Source organism: Euleptes europaea, chromosome 14, assembly GCF_029931775.1.
Source record: "Euleptes europaea isolate rEulEur1 chromosome 14, rEulEur1.hap1, whole genome shotgun sequence".
In the NCBI taxonomy this organism is placed as follows: Eukaryota; Metazoa; Chordata; class Lepidosauria; order Squamata; family Sphaerodactylidae; genus Euleptes; species Euleptes europaea.
The window spans coordinates 13,302,290-13,316,277 of record NC_079325.1 but is presented as its reverse complement, the minus strand read 5'-3'; the positions used below and the strand labels follow the sequence as shown (position 1 = coordinate 13,316,277).

Genomic DNA, 13,988 nt, shown 5'->3' with positions numbered 1-13,988 from the left:
GAGAAAACATGCTCCTTATTGTAACCTCTGTGAGACACAGAGTTTCCTTGGCAAATGGTTCAGTAGAGAAATCAACTCACCAAGGATCTTCTGAAGCTAGGAAGTATGAACAAAAACACCACTGGCTTATTTTTGTCAAAGGGACATTGGATTTACATTGCAGTTTTGCATTGCTTTCTGATGTAACATGTTTCAGAGAGGCAGATAACGCTCTGCCAGAAAGGTTGTCCTTTTATAGTTTCCTATATTTATTTATCCTTTCTTAATAGGGAAACCGAGAGGCAGGGGACAGCAGACAGATAGACCCTTTGTTGTCCTGGGCTGGTTTCAAACAGTACCGTAGTAACTTGACCTTTCCTGGGCCAGAAATTATAGAAGTTTCAAGAAAAGGAAAAAACCGGGAGGTGGGGGGGAAGAGAATGAAAATTAAAGGTACTTTTGCTGGGGCCAGTTCCTGTCTTTCAGCCTAGCCTACCTTGCAGGGTTGTGGTGAGGATAAAATGGAGAAAGAGAGAATAACGTATCCCTCCCCCCCTGAGTGCCTTGGTGAAAAGGCTGAATATAAAAGTTTGATTGATAGATGCTACCCATCGCAACAAGGCTGTTAGTGGCTCAGAAATGAAAGTCTTATTCATTAAAATTCTTCCTTTCCCACTTTATCCTGACTACAACCTTGTAATTAGGTTGAGAGGGTAACTCAGGGTTGCCCTTCCTCCTAAAGAGGGGATTTGAATACTGGCCTGCATCTACACATCCTTAGGTATTGTGTGATTGCTGCGCTACAGTAATAACTCGTGTGGACAAGCCAATCTAGTTGCTAGTGATTGCTATCATGTAATGAAAGCACGATATCCAATGATGTGCAAGTATATTTTAGGCCGCCCTGGTCCTACTTCATTACTCTAACCACTACACCACACTGTCTCTCAAATGATAAATAAATAAAACGGGGAGGGGCCGTGGCTGAGTGGTAAAGCATCTGCTTGGCATGCAGAAGGTCCCAGGTTCAATCTCCAGCACCTCCAGCTAAAGGGACTAGGCAAGTAAGGTGATGTGAGTGAAAGACCTCTGCCTGAGACCCTGGAGAGCTGCTGCCAGTCTGAGTAGACAATACTGACCTTGATGGACCAAGGGTCTGATTCAGTATAAGGCAGCTTCATGTGTTCATGTGTTTTTTGGCAGCACCTTAAAGATTAACATAATATATTCCAGCATAAGCTCCAATGAGTCAGAGCTCACTTCATCCGATGTATTGAAATAAATTCAGTTTGATCCCTTGATCCAATTTCTTCTGAAAAGCTCAACACTATAACCAAAGTATCTCTGGGAACTATAATCGCTTCCAGTTCTTTCCAGCAAAAGAAACCGTTTAAAACGTCGGCTGTAAACAAGACAAAATAAAGCACATTGCCGGTTTTTGCTACGCAACGTGCTTCATATATTTATTCATCGGGGAAGAGGTTTGGTTTGCAATGCAGCCAGTTCTCGAAACCATCTTCTCCCTGGCCCCCGAGCATCTCCAGCTGAAAAGACCATAAAACCTGCTAAAACAATATTTACAACTGTGCCTGCAATATGCGACTGTGTATTTATAGCCCTGGGTCAATGCTGACAAATAGAGATGCCTAATTATTTCCCAGGAAAATGAAGGAAACAACGGGGGAGGGCAAGGGTGGGGGGGATCGAATTGGTGCATACAAGCTTCTAGAGAGAACATGTTTCCCCAGGCGTGGTCTGTGGGCAATTGAGCAGCACTGTAAATTGTTATGTACATACCAGATGTAAGCAAGCGTTCAGGGGAACATGGGGCGTCTTTAGTGAAGGAGGCAAGACTCGAATCTTGAACTGATTTGCCAGCTCGGATCAAGCCGTTCGGGCCAGATGGTTCTTGTTGGGATTAGCTTGACAAGTTCAGCCACCCTGCCAAATCAGCTGCAGCCTCGTCGGCTGGCACAGCTCAGTTCAGACAGAGAAGCCTTCCTGCATTCCCTCTTCCTTCTTTTCCCATCATGATGCATATATAGGGTTGCCAACCTCCAGGTACTAGCGTTCGATCTCCCGCTATTACAACTGATCTCCAGCCAATACAGATCAGTTCGCCTGGAGAAAATGACCACTTTGGCAATTGGACTCTATGGCACTGAAGCCCCTCCCCTAATCCCACCCTCCTCAGGCTCTGCCCCAAAAACCTCCCGCCAGTGGCGAAGAGGGACCTAGCAACCCTATGCATATAGCATCTGGAAGAGGATTGACCAGCAAAGAGTAGGGTTGCCAGGTCCCTCTTCACAACCAGCGGGAGGTTTTTGGGGCAGAGCCTGAGGAGGGTGGGGTTTGGGGAGAGGAGGGACTTCAATGCCATGGAGTCCAATTGCCAAAACAGCCATTTTCTCCAGGGGAACTGATCTCTATCGGCTGGAGATCAGTTGTAATAGCAGGAGATCTCCAGCTAGTACCTGGAGGTTGGGAACCCTAGCAAAGAGGGATTCTGAAAGCCCCCCCTCCCCAAGTCACAGCTGACTTAGAGCAACTCCATAAGGTTTTCAAGGCAAGAGACATTCAGAGGTGGTTTGCCATTGCCTGCCTCTGTGTAGCAATGCTGGACGTCCTTGGTGGTCTCCCATCCAAACACTAGACAGGTCTGCCCCTGCTTAGCTTCTGAGATCTGACAAGATCAAGCTATCCTGGGATATCCTGGTCAGGGTCAGAAAGCCTTTTCGGGGGGGGGAATGGCACCATTGCAAGAGAGGAAGGGGGTTCAGAACAAAAGTTGAAGATGGGAAGGGACTGTGGCTCAGTGGTAGATAGGGTTGCCAGGTCCCTCTTCGCCACCGGCGGGAGATTTTTGGGGCGGAGCCTGAGGAGGGCATAGTTTGGGGAGGGGCTTCAGTGCCATAGAGTTCAATTGCCAAAGCGGTCATTTTTCTCCAGGTAACCTGATCTCTATCGGCTGGAGATCAGTTGAATTAGCAGATCTCCTGCTACTACCTGGAAGGTGGCAGCCCTAGTGGTAGAGCCTCTGCTTGGCATGCAGAATGTCCCAGGTTCAATCCCTGGCATCTCCAGTTAAGAGACTAGGCAAGTAGGTAATGTGAAAGACCCCTGCCTGAGACCCTGGAGAGCAGCTGCCAGTCTGAGTAGACAGTACTGACTTGGATTGACCCAGGGTCTGATTCAGTATAAGGCAACTTCATGTGTTCATGGCTTCCATTGCAGTAAGATCTGTATACTCCTGGATCAGGCCTTCCATGCTGAATTCAGCCCTCCATGTGTGCTAGATTGCCAAATGCTTGACAGTTCTGTTGTTCTGTACCCCCCCTCCCCAAGAGGCAACAAACGAAGAAGAATTTGGCTCTTTGGTAGAGCACATGATTCGCTTGCAGAGGGTCCCATTTTGATCCTTGGCATTCCGATTCCAAGTCTTGGGAAAGGAAAGCTTCTTTTGGCTGGAGATTGTCAAGAGCCGCTGTCAGTCACAGTTGAGGCGATTGAACTAGGTGGTTGTACATGTTCAGACGTGGTAGAAAAGCTGCTTCGTGTGTTCATATTAACCCCTAGTGGGCTGACTGGGTACCTTGGCTTGATGGATTATGAGTTTGACTGGCCTCGTTTGGATTCACGAAGAAGCAAACGAAAACCAGATTGTGTACAAAAAGAAGCAGACTTCCCAGCTGTTTTTTTCTTAAAAAAAAAAAAAACAGGCTCTCTTCCAGTGCCTTTAGCTCAAACCTGATGCAGGAGGATTTAGCAGGTGAACCTTTACAGGACAGAGAGAAGAGACTGGCAAAACTTTACGTCTGGTGTTAGAAAGGTGCAGGATCAGGCAAATGAGGCTGCTTCCCCACGGTAATCCCCCCCCCACACTCACACACGGAAAGAAAGAAGTCCCAGGGCTTTCCCCTGGGTAGACTCTGAAGCTGCCATTTCCTCCAGAAGAAGTAGGGTTGCCAATCTCCAGGTAGTAGCTGGCGATCTCACGTTATTACAACCGATCTCCACCTGATAGAGATTAGTTCACCTGGAGAGAATGGCCGCTTTGGCAATTGGACTCTAGGGCATTGAAGTTCCTCCCCTCCCCAAACCCCATATATATGTTTTACTGAGCCACAGTGAGAGTTGGAAGGTAGCGAAGGAAAAGGCTTCTCATTGTAGATGACAAGGACATTGATGGCTTATTACTACGTCTGACTCAGCTGGATTTTGCAAACAAGCCAAAGGAGAGGGAGGATGAAACACCCCAGATCAGAAAATACTAGAGCCATCAGAATAGGGATTGTGAATACATAAAAGAAAGACCATCCAAATACATGAGACAATAATTTCAAATGCAAAAATGTTATGCAGGATCTTAATCATGCAATTTAAAAAAAAAAAATCCATTGTTCTCACTGACAAACTTTCCCAACTTGTGGAGAAAGGTTGGACCACTGACCTGTTTCTGTCCAGAATCTTCTTTATGGAGATGCTACTTGTAATTTAGAAGAATTTGTTAATGGGTTTTTGAGATCGATACTGTGTTTAGAACCAAGTAATTGTGAGATTCTCTGATTCAAATCAGGAGATCGAACAATCCTAGGAATAGGGTCTGGTATTCCTTCTGGGGGTAGTCTATGTGTCCCACCAAAACTAATATTAAGTAACAAGGGCAAGTGATCACTCAGGGTCAAAGTACCTATTTCAAAGTTAATAATATTTGAGCATAAAAAGGGGGAGATTCAAATGTAATCAATTACACTACAACCTATTGGAGAAATAAAGGTGAATTCCCCACAGTTGGTATATTTCATTAAGCCATTTAACCAACATTTATGAAATTGTAATCAAGTCTGAATCATTTCCAACCCAGCAAAATTACAAGTCAAATCTTTACAAGATCTTGGGAAGGGGGAAAGTAATGGAAGAAAAGAATCTTGGCACAAGACAAGGTTATTAAGTAGAGTAATTAAATCATTACCAACCCTAGCGTTAAAATCACCTGCAATAATTAACTCAACTGCAGGGTATTGGTGTTCTATAGACTCTAAATATAGGGTCAAAGTTCTTCAATGGGAGAGATGCTACTTGGTACGCACCAGTGTGAATATCCCATTCAAAATGGTTCGTTGGGACAGCCTGCTACTGGACTTGGGAAAGATTAGTATTTAAAGTATGGTATTTAAATTGCATATGATGTTGAGGATCTGTGATCACATCTCATGATCCATAATATATCTGTTACAAGTAACTGTAGGGAAGGTTGATGTGGACCAGGGTCACAGAGCTGAGAAAGAATAATAGAATCCTAGAGTTGGAAGGGGCCATACAGGCCATCAAGTCCAACCCCTGCTCAATGCAGGATAAGCCTAGAGCATCCCGGACACATCTTTCTCCAGCCTCTGCATGAAGACTGCCAGAGAGGGGGAGCTCACCACCTCTGTAGGCAGCCGATTCCACTGTCAAACAACTCTTACTGTAAATTTCCCCCCCTAATATCCAGCTGGCACCTTTCCGCCTGCAATTTAAACCCATTATTGCGAGTCCTATCCTCTGCTGCCAACAGGAACAGCTCCCTGCCCTCCTCTAAGTGAAAGCTCTTCAAATACTTAAAGAGAGCAATCATGTCCCCCCTTAACCTCCTCTTCTCCAGACTAAACATTCCCAAGTCTTTCCTCATAGGGCATGGCAAACTGTCCATCCTATACTATTTCTCCAATCATAAATGCCCCTGCTTTGGGTTTCTTTAAGCCTTGGCACCCATACTGCCCCTTTCTTTTCTATCCATCAGGTATAAAATCAGCCTGGGGGAGTAATTTTTATAGGTCAGTGTCATGAAGGGGAGAGTTAACCTACCCATCCCTGGAGTCCATATCCCCCCTCCTTTGTGGATGCTTTTTGCAACAACATGCGGAATTGGATCACAGATTCCCCCCCCCCCCGCCCGGTCATGTCATTTGGTCGTAAGACTACCCTGTCTCTAAGTTTCATGAATCTGGGCTTAGTTAGGCATAATTGCATTTTAAGCAATTCAATTTCGAATGACTGTGGTGTCTTTTTACGGTGTTTCTGGTTGTTTCATTTGGCCACTTAGGAAGATTTAGTAAAGTTGCATTGATTGCATTTTACCGCGTGCAGTTGTTGGCCTTACATTACCATACATAGTTGGATGGACTGGCTGTCTATCCAAACATTGGATGCTGTTTATCAGTTTGCCTGTTTCATCCTCTGCTTTGGGTGGGTGTATGTCATTGGCCAAGCTTCGGAAAGGGAATTTGCAATCTGGGGACACAGATTGAAGAAGCGGCCGACCACAGTTCAAAAGGGCTCAGTAGCTTTGCCAACAGAGGGCTCCTTCTGCCCTATCAGGGATCCAGAGGTTATTAACTCCCAGTTGTTATCTTGAAATAACAACCCCTGATTGCCTGGACCAGCTGGACCAGCCACGCCCTTCCGTCGTTTACAATGGCTCCTTCACAGGGCACTTGTCTTTCTCCAGGGAACGCGTCGCTCCACCCGCCTCTGTGCACAACAGATAATAACTCGCTGCTGTTCATATGGTTGCTTAGCCAAAGATGACAGTGACATGAACCAAAAGCCCCTGATCTTTACCCGCTGGGTGTTCCTTTCATCTGGGCTACCCTTCGTATATTTGCTGCCTTCAGTGTGTAATTGGATGACTTCACTGGAACATTTTCCAAAGCAGTGGTATCATCAGGGTGGGACTTTGAGGGTGGAAGTCCAGGGCCCTGGCTCTCAGGCTCAGACTCGCAAACTTGTATGTAGGGTTGCCAACTTGGGGTTGGGAAATTCCTGGAGATTTGGGGGTGAAGCCTGGGGAAGGTGGGATTTGGGGAGGAGGAGGAGAAGAAGATGAAGAGGAGTAGGAGTTGGTTTTTATATGCAGACTTTCTCTACCACTTAAGGGAGACTCAAACCGGCTTACAATCACCTTCCCTTCCCCTCCCTACAACAGACACCCTGTGAAGTAGGTGAGGTTGAGAGAGTGTGTGACTTGCCCAAGGTCTCCCAGCTGGCTTCATGTTTACCAGATTATCCTTGGCCGCCCATGTGGATGAGTGGGGAATCAACCCCTGTTCTCCAGATCAGACTCCACCGCTCCAAACCACCGCTTTTAACCACTACACCACGCTGGCTCTCCCATGCTGGGAGGGGAGGGAGGGAGAGAGGGAGGACCATAGAGCCCACCCTCTAAAGTTGCTATTTCTTCCAGGGTAACAGATGTTCGTAGTTTGGAGATTCGTTGTAATTCCAAGAGTTTTCCAGCCCCACCTGGAGGTTGGCAACCCTAAACCGTAGCTTTATATTTAAATTATACATTGCTATCTAATGTGAGGCTTTCAGAAGACCCTTCAGAGTATAAAATTACCTGACTTCTCTGTTGTTCCTAAGCAAAGATGGCTGGAATTACAGTCTTGCCCATTATCACCAGCATTCGGTTTTACCCCAGGGACAGTTTTAAGAGGCTCGGGTTGTTTCACAGTTATGTAAAAGTGCAAAGAGTCTGCTTTCATTTTTTCTTCTTCTAAAAAAGCAAGTTTCTTGCTCTGCTAATTGTGAAGAAGTGCTCGCAAGAAGGGTCATGTGTGCCAAAAGAAGCCAGACAGGAAAGAGGGGGCAGAGATGAATAAGATTTCCAGCAGTCAGGGGTGGGGCTTCAGTGCCCCAAATAACTCTTGGCCCTGCCCCATCACTATAAAAAATAGAATAAATTTTATAAAATATAGCAGTGTTTAGCTTTTCTTGGTGCTGGATCGTAATCTTTGTTTGACATTAACTCTCTGTCGTACTGTGAGCCTAGCGGCAAGGCCGGTTAGTTTGACAACAATAATTAGACTTTTTGTTAAAATTCAGAGACCTATAAGAACATTTCAAGATATCAGAGCAGTTTCTTAGAAGCGATCAGGCAATTGATCACTGCTCTTGGGATTTAAACTCTCCTCCCCCACCCCAGCAATCTATATAAAGTTTTCCTGCATCCAGATGTATAGTACAATGTGAGATTTAACATTGGGCTTTTATGTTAAATGGATTTTCTCTAGCTCTTATTGGCTGGCTTGTGGTCTGATTTGATTATTCCACCTCAGTTGGCATAACCCAAGTATATAACTTTGAAAATGGAATTTTTAATCTTCAGTATGGCTTTGGGTCCTCTGAATGGATGTTACTGTGATGGGCCCAAGCCTTGAAAATTACACTTGGTCTGCACAAAAGCTGAATTCCCCACAAATAGGGTTACCAGGTCCCTCTTTGCCAACTGGCGGGAGGTTTTTGGGGTGGAGCCAGAGGAGGGTGGGGTTAGGGGAAGGGAGGGACTTCAATGCCATAGAGTCCAATTGCCAAAGCGGCCATTTTCTCCATGGGAACTGATCTCTGTTGGCTGGAGATCAGTTATAATAGCAGGAGATCTCCGGCTAGTACCTGGAGGTTGGCAACCCTACCCACAAGTAATGTTGCTAACCTTCAGGTAGGGCCTGAAGATCTCTTGGAATTACAACTGATCTCTAAACTACAGAGATCGGTACCGGTGGGAGGTTTTGGGGCAAGGCCTGAGGAGGGGGGTTGGGGAGGGGACTTTCATTCCATACAGTGCAATTGCCTATCCCACTGGTTGCCAGTCCTGGCAACCCTATGTATAGGGTTGCCATCCTCCAGGTACTGGCTGGAGATCTCCCGCTATTACAACTGATCTCCAGCCGATAGAGATAAGTTCACCGGGAGAAAATGGCTGCTCTGGCAATTGGACTCTATGGCATTGAAGTCCCTCCCCTCCCCAAATCCCACCCTCCTCAGGTTCCACCCCCAAAACCTCCTGCCGGTGGTGAAGAGGGACCTGGCAACCCTCCCTATGTAGGAAGAGCAAGTAGACTTCACCCAGCCTTCCTGTAGAGATGCTCTGTAGGGTTCTGGCTTGAAGAAGGCGGAAAGGCAGCATAAAGTCCAAAGCCAGGAACGTGCTTTGGAAGAGGTTTGGGGACTTTAGGTCCCAAACCCACATCCTGTCCCCTTGCTGCTTCACTTTAGAAACATGCTCTGGTTTCTCACTTCAGGAATCGAAACTGTTCTTTCTCAGAATTGTCTCCATACTCCTTCTAGTTCTTGAGGTGTTTTTCCTAACCATGCCCTGCAATCATTTTAGAAGCAGCAGCCATCAAAGCCTGCCTTCACGATCCGGCTGCACATCTGGCTCAAGAAGGCAGCGGCTGTTTTCTGTCGACAGTCGCAAGAACCTGGTCTGGGCTCAACTCTGCCACAGACGGAGCCCACAGCGATATGCCAGGAATGTGGCTTAAAATTGGAGAAAGCTGGGGCTGACCCTTTCCTAAAGACCATACCGTGTGAGATATAAACACAAGGCTTCTGTCTCAGTCTAGCCAGCTTTGACAAAGATCAGGGCAGGCAATTGCGTGGAGTGGAAAGAACTCCCATTAGCCAGTGGCGGTAGGGATTTGCCACTGTACTACATGTAATCAAAGCCTGCAGAGGAAACCCGTCTTGAAAATGACAGGTTTGGGGGATACCTGGGCATTGCATGGTGGCTGTGTTTACCCATTCTTTCTTCCATATGTGTGTATATATATCTGTGAATATATGTGTATGTGTATATGCATATATATATGTTAAAGTGAAAGTGCAGCATTTAATGACTGCTGACATTCACATGTGATGGGCCAGCAATCCCAATGAATATGTCCTTTTAAAGTTTCCTTTTATTTTCACATGTTGCTGTTGTTGTGAGCCTTTGTTTCGCCCATTGCGGGTGTTTCCATTTATTTATTTACTTAAAACATTTATTAGCCACCTTTTTTCCTTGAGGAAGGTGGCTTGTGTTTGTGCAAAAGGCCATCAAGTCACAGCTGACTTATGGGCCTTTTATAGAAACGTTTTCCCATGGTCAAGATTCTGGCTAAAGCAGCTTATGGAAAATGCGGGCAAAACACAGGGGGGGAAAGCGAGGCGACCTCTGACGGCCGCAAAACACATGCATAATCAAAAGGAAGCCCTGAAACAGTCGGTGGGTGACCGCTGGAAAATGTCCCTGCATAAAAGGCCACGTTGATCCCAGGAAGAGGCTTTCAAGATAAGTGAGAAGCGAAGGTGGTTTGCCTTCCTTTGCAGAGTCTTCCTTGGTGGTCTTCCTTCCAAGTACCAATGCTGCTTAGCTTCTGAGATTTGACGAGATCTGGCTATACCATGCCATTTTCCCTGACTAGGGTTGCCAGGTCCCTCTTCGCCACCGGCAGGAGGTTTTTGGGGCAGAGCCTGAGGAGCATGGAGTTTGGGGAGGGGGAGGGACTTCAATGCCATAGAGTCCAATGGCCAAAGACAGCCATTTTCTCCAGGTGAACTGATCTCTATCGGCTGGAGATTAGTTGTAATAGCAGGAGATCTCCTGCTACTACCTGGAGATTGGCAACCCTATCCCTCACTAAGCCTGTTTACAATATAAGTAAAACACTACAAAACACAATAAAACCATTATAAAAACTCATTAAAAGTCACAATTTAAAAACTCCAATGAGGACTGCGAATAAGAAAAGTTAAATCAATCACATGCAGTCGTAACTAAAAGTGTCTTCAACTGCCTCCTGAAGATCGACACTGAGGGGGCCAGGCACTGCTCCCTGGGGAGGAAGTTCAATAATGCTGGGTGGCCGCGGAAAAGACCCTCTCTTGAGTGCCCACCAAACAAGCATCTTTCATTGGTGGAACAGTCAGGAGGGCATCTCCTTGTGATTTTTAATACCATTTTTGCACCGTTTATACTTCTCATTCCATTTATATATATTTGTATTGTATATGGGGGTGATTGGGAGTGATGAAACCAAAAATGTCTTGAAAACAAAGGTTTGTAGCTTTGGTTCGCGGTAGAGAGAAACGTAATTGGATTTTTGAGCCAAAAGGGTGGGGCTGTGAAATTCAGTACCATCTGTACTTTCTCTCCTGCATTTTCAGCATTAACTGTCTAAGGTGGCCTACAGGACTTAAAACCAAATAGCTTTATTTTTAAAGTTCACCCAATGTTTAAGAGACACGGTTGTTGTTGTTGTTTAGATCAAGGATACTTACTTTCCCACTTTTTATGAAAGGCAGTAAATTAGAAACTACAATTAGTAATAGCAGTCAAACACACAAACATCAATAATATGGACCAAAAAAATCAAGGTAAAACTGTACAAAAAAACACAAGAAACCTGAATAATCTTCACTGGGGATTTCAGTTGTATCAGTGTTGATGCCTGGTGAACACCCTCGGTAGAATATTCCAAAACCTCTTGCAGAGAAAATCATAGAATCATAGAGTTGTTATGGGCCATACAAGCCATCTAGTCCAACAATGATCAATTTTGTGAACAAGTGGAAATGGATATGACTTTTAACAGTGTTTACCCTACAACATAGGCTCCCAGAACAATAGCCACAAGAAAAATACAGCCCCAAAAATCAATATTTATTTCCCTTGCATTTCAGACATACATGAAGGGGTGACAATTACTGTTGGATAGCAGAACCTTAGAACGTTCACCATTGCCCGAGACTGTCACCCTGTGAATGTCAATTGCCACCAAAGATTGGACATTGAATGTAATGAATACACTGTATGGGCCACTTAACATATTATGGTTTTACAGGATGGAAATGTGACAAGGTTCGAAGTTGTGGTAGGACTTTTCTCCTTCTGGTGGGTCAATCCAAACAAAATGCTTCATCCCATATATCTACCTATTGTATTTTTATCCCACCCTTTCATAACATTTCTAGGCTATCTTTCTCCCAAAATAGGACTCAAGCTCTCCCTGCTTAATCTTCACGACAACCCTATGTGGCTGAGAGCATGTGACTTGGCCAAGGCTACCTAGAGAGCTTCATGGCAGAATGGAGATTTGAATTCAGGTCTCCCCAACCCTGTTCTAATACTCTAACCACAATGCTGTGCTGGCTGTCCATGTATATTTGCCATGGGAATCCTGTATGGTCAAAAAGTAGAGAAAGGCAGAAAACGTAAATAAAGAACAGTGACTGTTAAAAGTTGGGTGAACTTGAAAAATAAGTCCATGTTTCCACGGCACCCTAAGATGTTCTCCCAATTTTTGTCTTTGGATTGGTACAGCTTTTGGACTATTTACATGAATCATCCCTTTAGCTATTCTGAATTTAGCAACCAGCCCAAATAGGCAACACCATTTTCTTTTTGTGCTCTTCTGTTCCTGACTTCAGCCAATTATGTTGACAAAACCCAGGAGTATTTGCCTGGTAGCGGAAAGATGCAGTCTGCAAGTCTGTGGCAAATGCCAGTTTGCCAGCACAAAGGCTATCTTGTTATGACGAGGAAATTAATTCTCCCTTCCTCCCTTCTCTTTGATATCTAGGAGGCTCTCTCGGTGGTGAGTGAAGACCAGTCACTTTTTGATTCCACCTACGGAGCTGCCGCTCACCTCCCCAAAGCAGAGATGACGGCCTCAGGGAACCCCGATTATGGCCAACCGCACAAAATCAACCCTTTACCTCCTCAGCAGGAGTGGATCAATCAGCCAGTCCGGGTGAACGTGAAGAGGGAATATGATCATATGAATGGATCCAGGTGAGAACGGACAAAGTGTCCTGGAGGTGTGTGAATGTTGGAGAAAGGTTTCCAGGTTTTGTATTGATGTATTAATTAGTATTAAAATGTTTATATATGGCTTTCCCATCCAAAAGTGAACCCCCAGGAGATTTATGCTATGCATTAACCACTCTTAAAATAATAAAAACAGGTGCACGTGCAGTAAGAGTTCCATTGCTGCTGCAAATTGGCAACTCCAGTTTTACACAAATGCAACCTCAGAGGAGGGCGAACAAAGGAATCAGAGGAAGTTCAGAGCAGGGGATTATGTAGTACTTTTAAGGATACATGCAGCATCTCCATGTTGCAAACTGGTGCACAACACTGCAGTATGAAAAGAATTCCCCCCTTAAGATTTGTCTTGCCTTTATGATTAAAGCTTTTGCCTGGTACCTCTTGGCGATGTTGCAGGAATGAGGCAAGTGCTCAGTTGGGAGTATGCGTTCTCTTGATATTTTTTTCCCTAGGAGTGATTTCTAAAGATGGACGGAGTCATTATACATACTTTTTTTTTTTGCACTTAAGACCTTTTCATTCTGGTCAGTTAATGGATAGTTTCTTTCTTGTCCTCTCATGTGATTTTGCTGCTTCTGACGGAATTCCATCTGTTTTGCTTGATATGCGAAAATTCAGAAGCAGAGCCTACAGGCAGATAAAAGAAGAATAACTAGCATGTTCAAAGGAATCTTGTCCTCCAAAAGAAAATGGGGACAATATGTAAGGCTCTGCAAGCCAAGCCATTTAAGAATTGTCCTTCTAGCAAGGAACCAGATAAATATTTTTGAGTGGTTGTGTCTGTGCCGGATTAGCGACTGTTATTGTTTCAGAAATATGTCCTCAAGGAGCGCAGTTTAGTAGAAAGAATGTCTGACTTTCCTTTTAAGGCTGGTCTGTGGGTGTGAGATGGTAAAGATGGATATTTCAAGCCTGGTATCTGATAACTTACAATGTCAACTATGGTTGTGGGAGGATAAATTAAATATTGATTTACTGATCTACGCTGAAGTATCTAAATTTAAAGCCAATCCTGTCCCCAGAGCTGTTATGGAACCAATTAAATCTCATTTTCATAACTCATTTTTGTCCCTCTTATGAGTCTTGTGTACGAGCTTTCATGTTCCTGTCTAGGGATTCCAAGTGTTTGGAAAAGGACATCTCTTATTAGGACTATGGTGTGGAAATGGCTTGGGGGTGGCTGCAGTATTTATACTGACCAGATGCACATACAGCAGCTCTATGGGGCAAAGAACATCTCCCCCACCTCGGGGCTGTTTCGGCTTTGGAAAACAGCATGGGAGGAGTCAGTAACCCCCTTCCATGCTACGGTCTTAGTTGTGTAGAGGCTGCCAGTCCCCAGTTGCAGCTCATGTAAAACATAACATGAACTATGGCC

At 44.9% G+C, this 13,988-nt stretch overlaps 1 protein-coding gene across 3 annotated transcripts in view; it reads left to right on the top strand.

The window, feature by feature from the left end:
* The window catches only part of FLI1 (Fli-1 proto-oncogene, ETS transcription factor), a 114,854-nt gene that overhangs the window by 60,727 nt on the left and 40,139 nt on the right, over positions 1-13,988 (top strand). For all 3 annotated transcript variants that reach the window (XM_056860685.1, XM_056860684.1, XM_056860683.1), the window contains one exon: positions 12,363-12,574. In XM_056860685.1, the coding sequence (XP_056716663.1) occupies positions 12,444-12,574 (131 nt within the window). In that variant the 5' untranslated portion in view covers positions 12,363-12,443. The remainder of the gene's footprint in view (positions 1-12,362; positions 12,575-13,988) is intronic.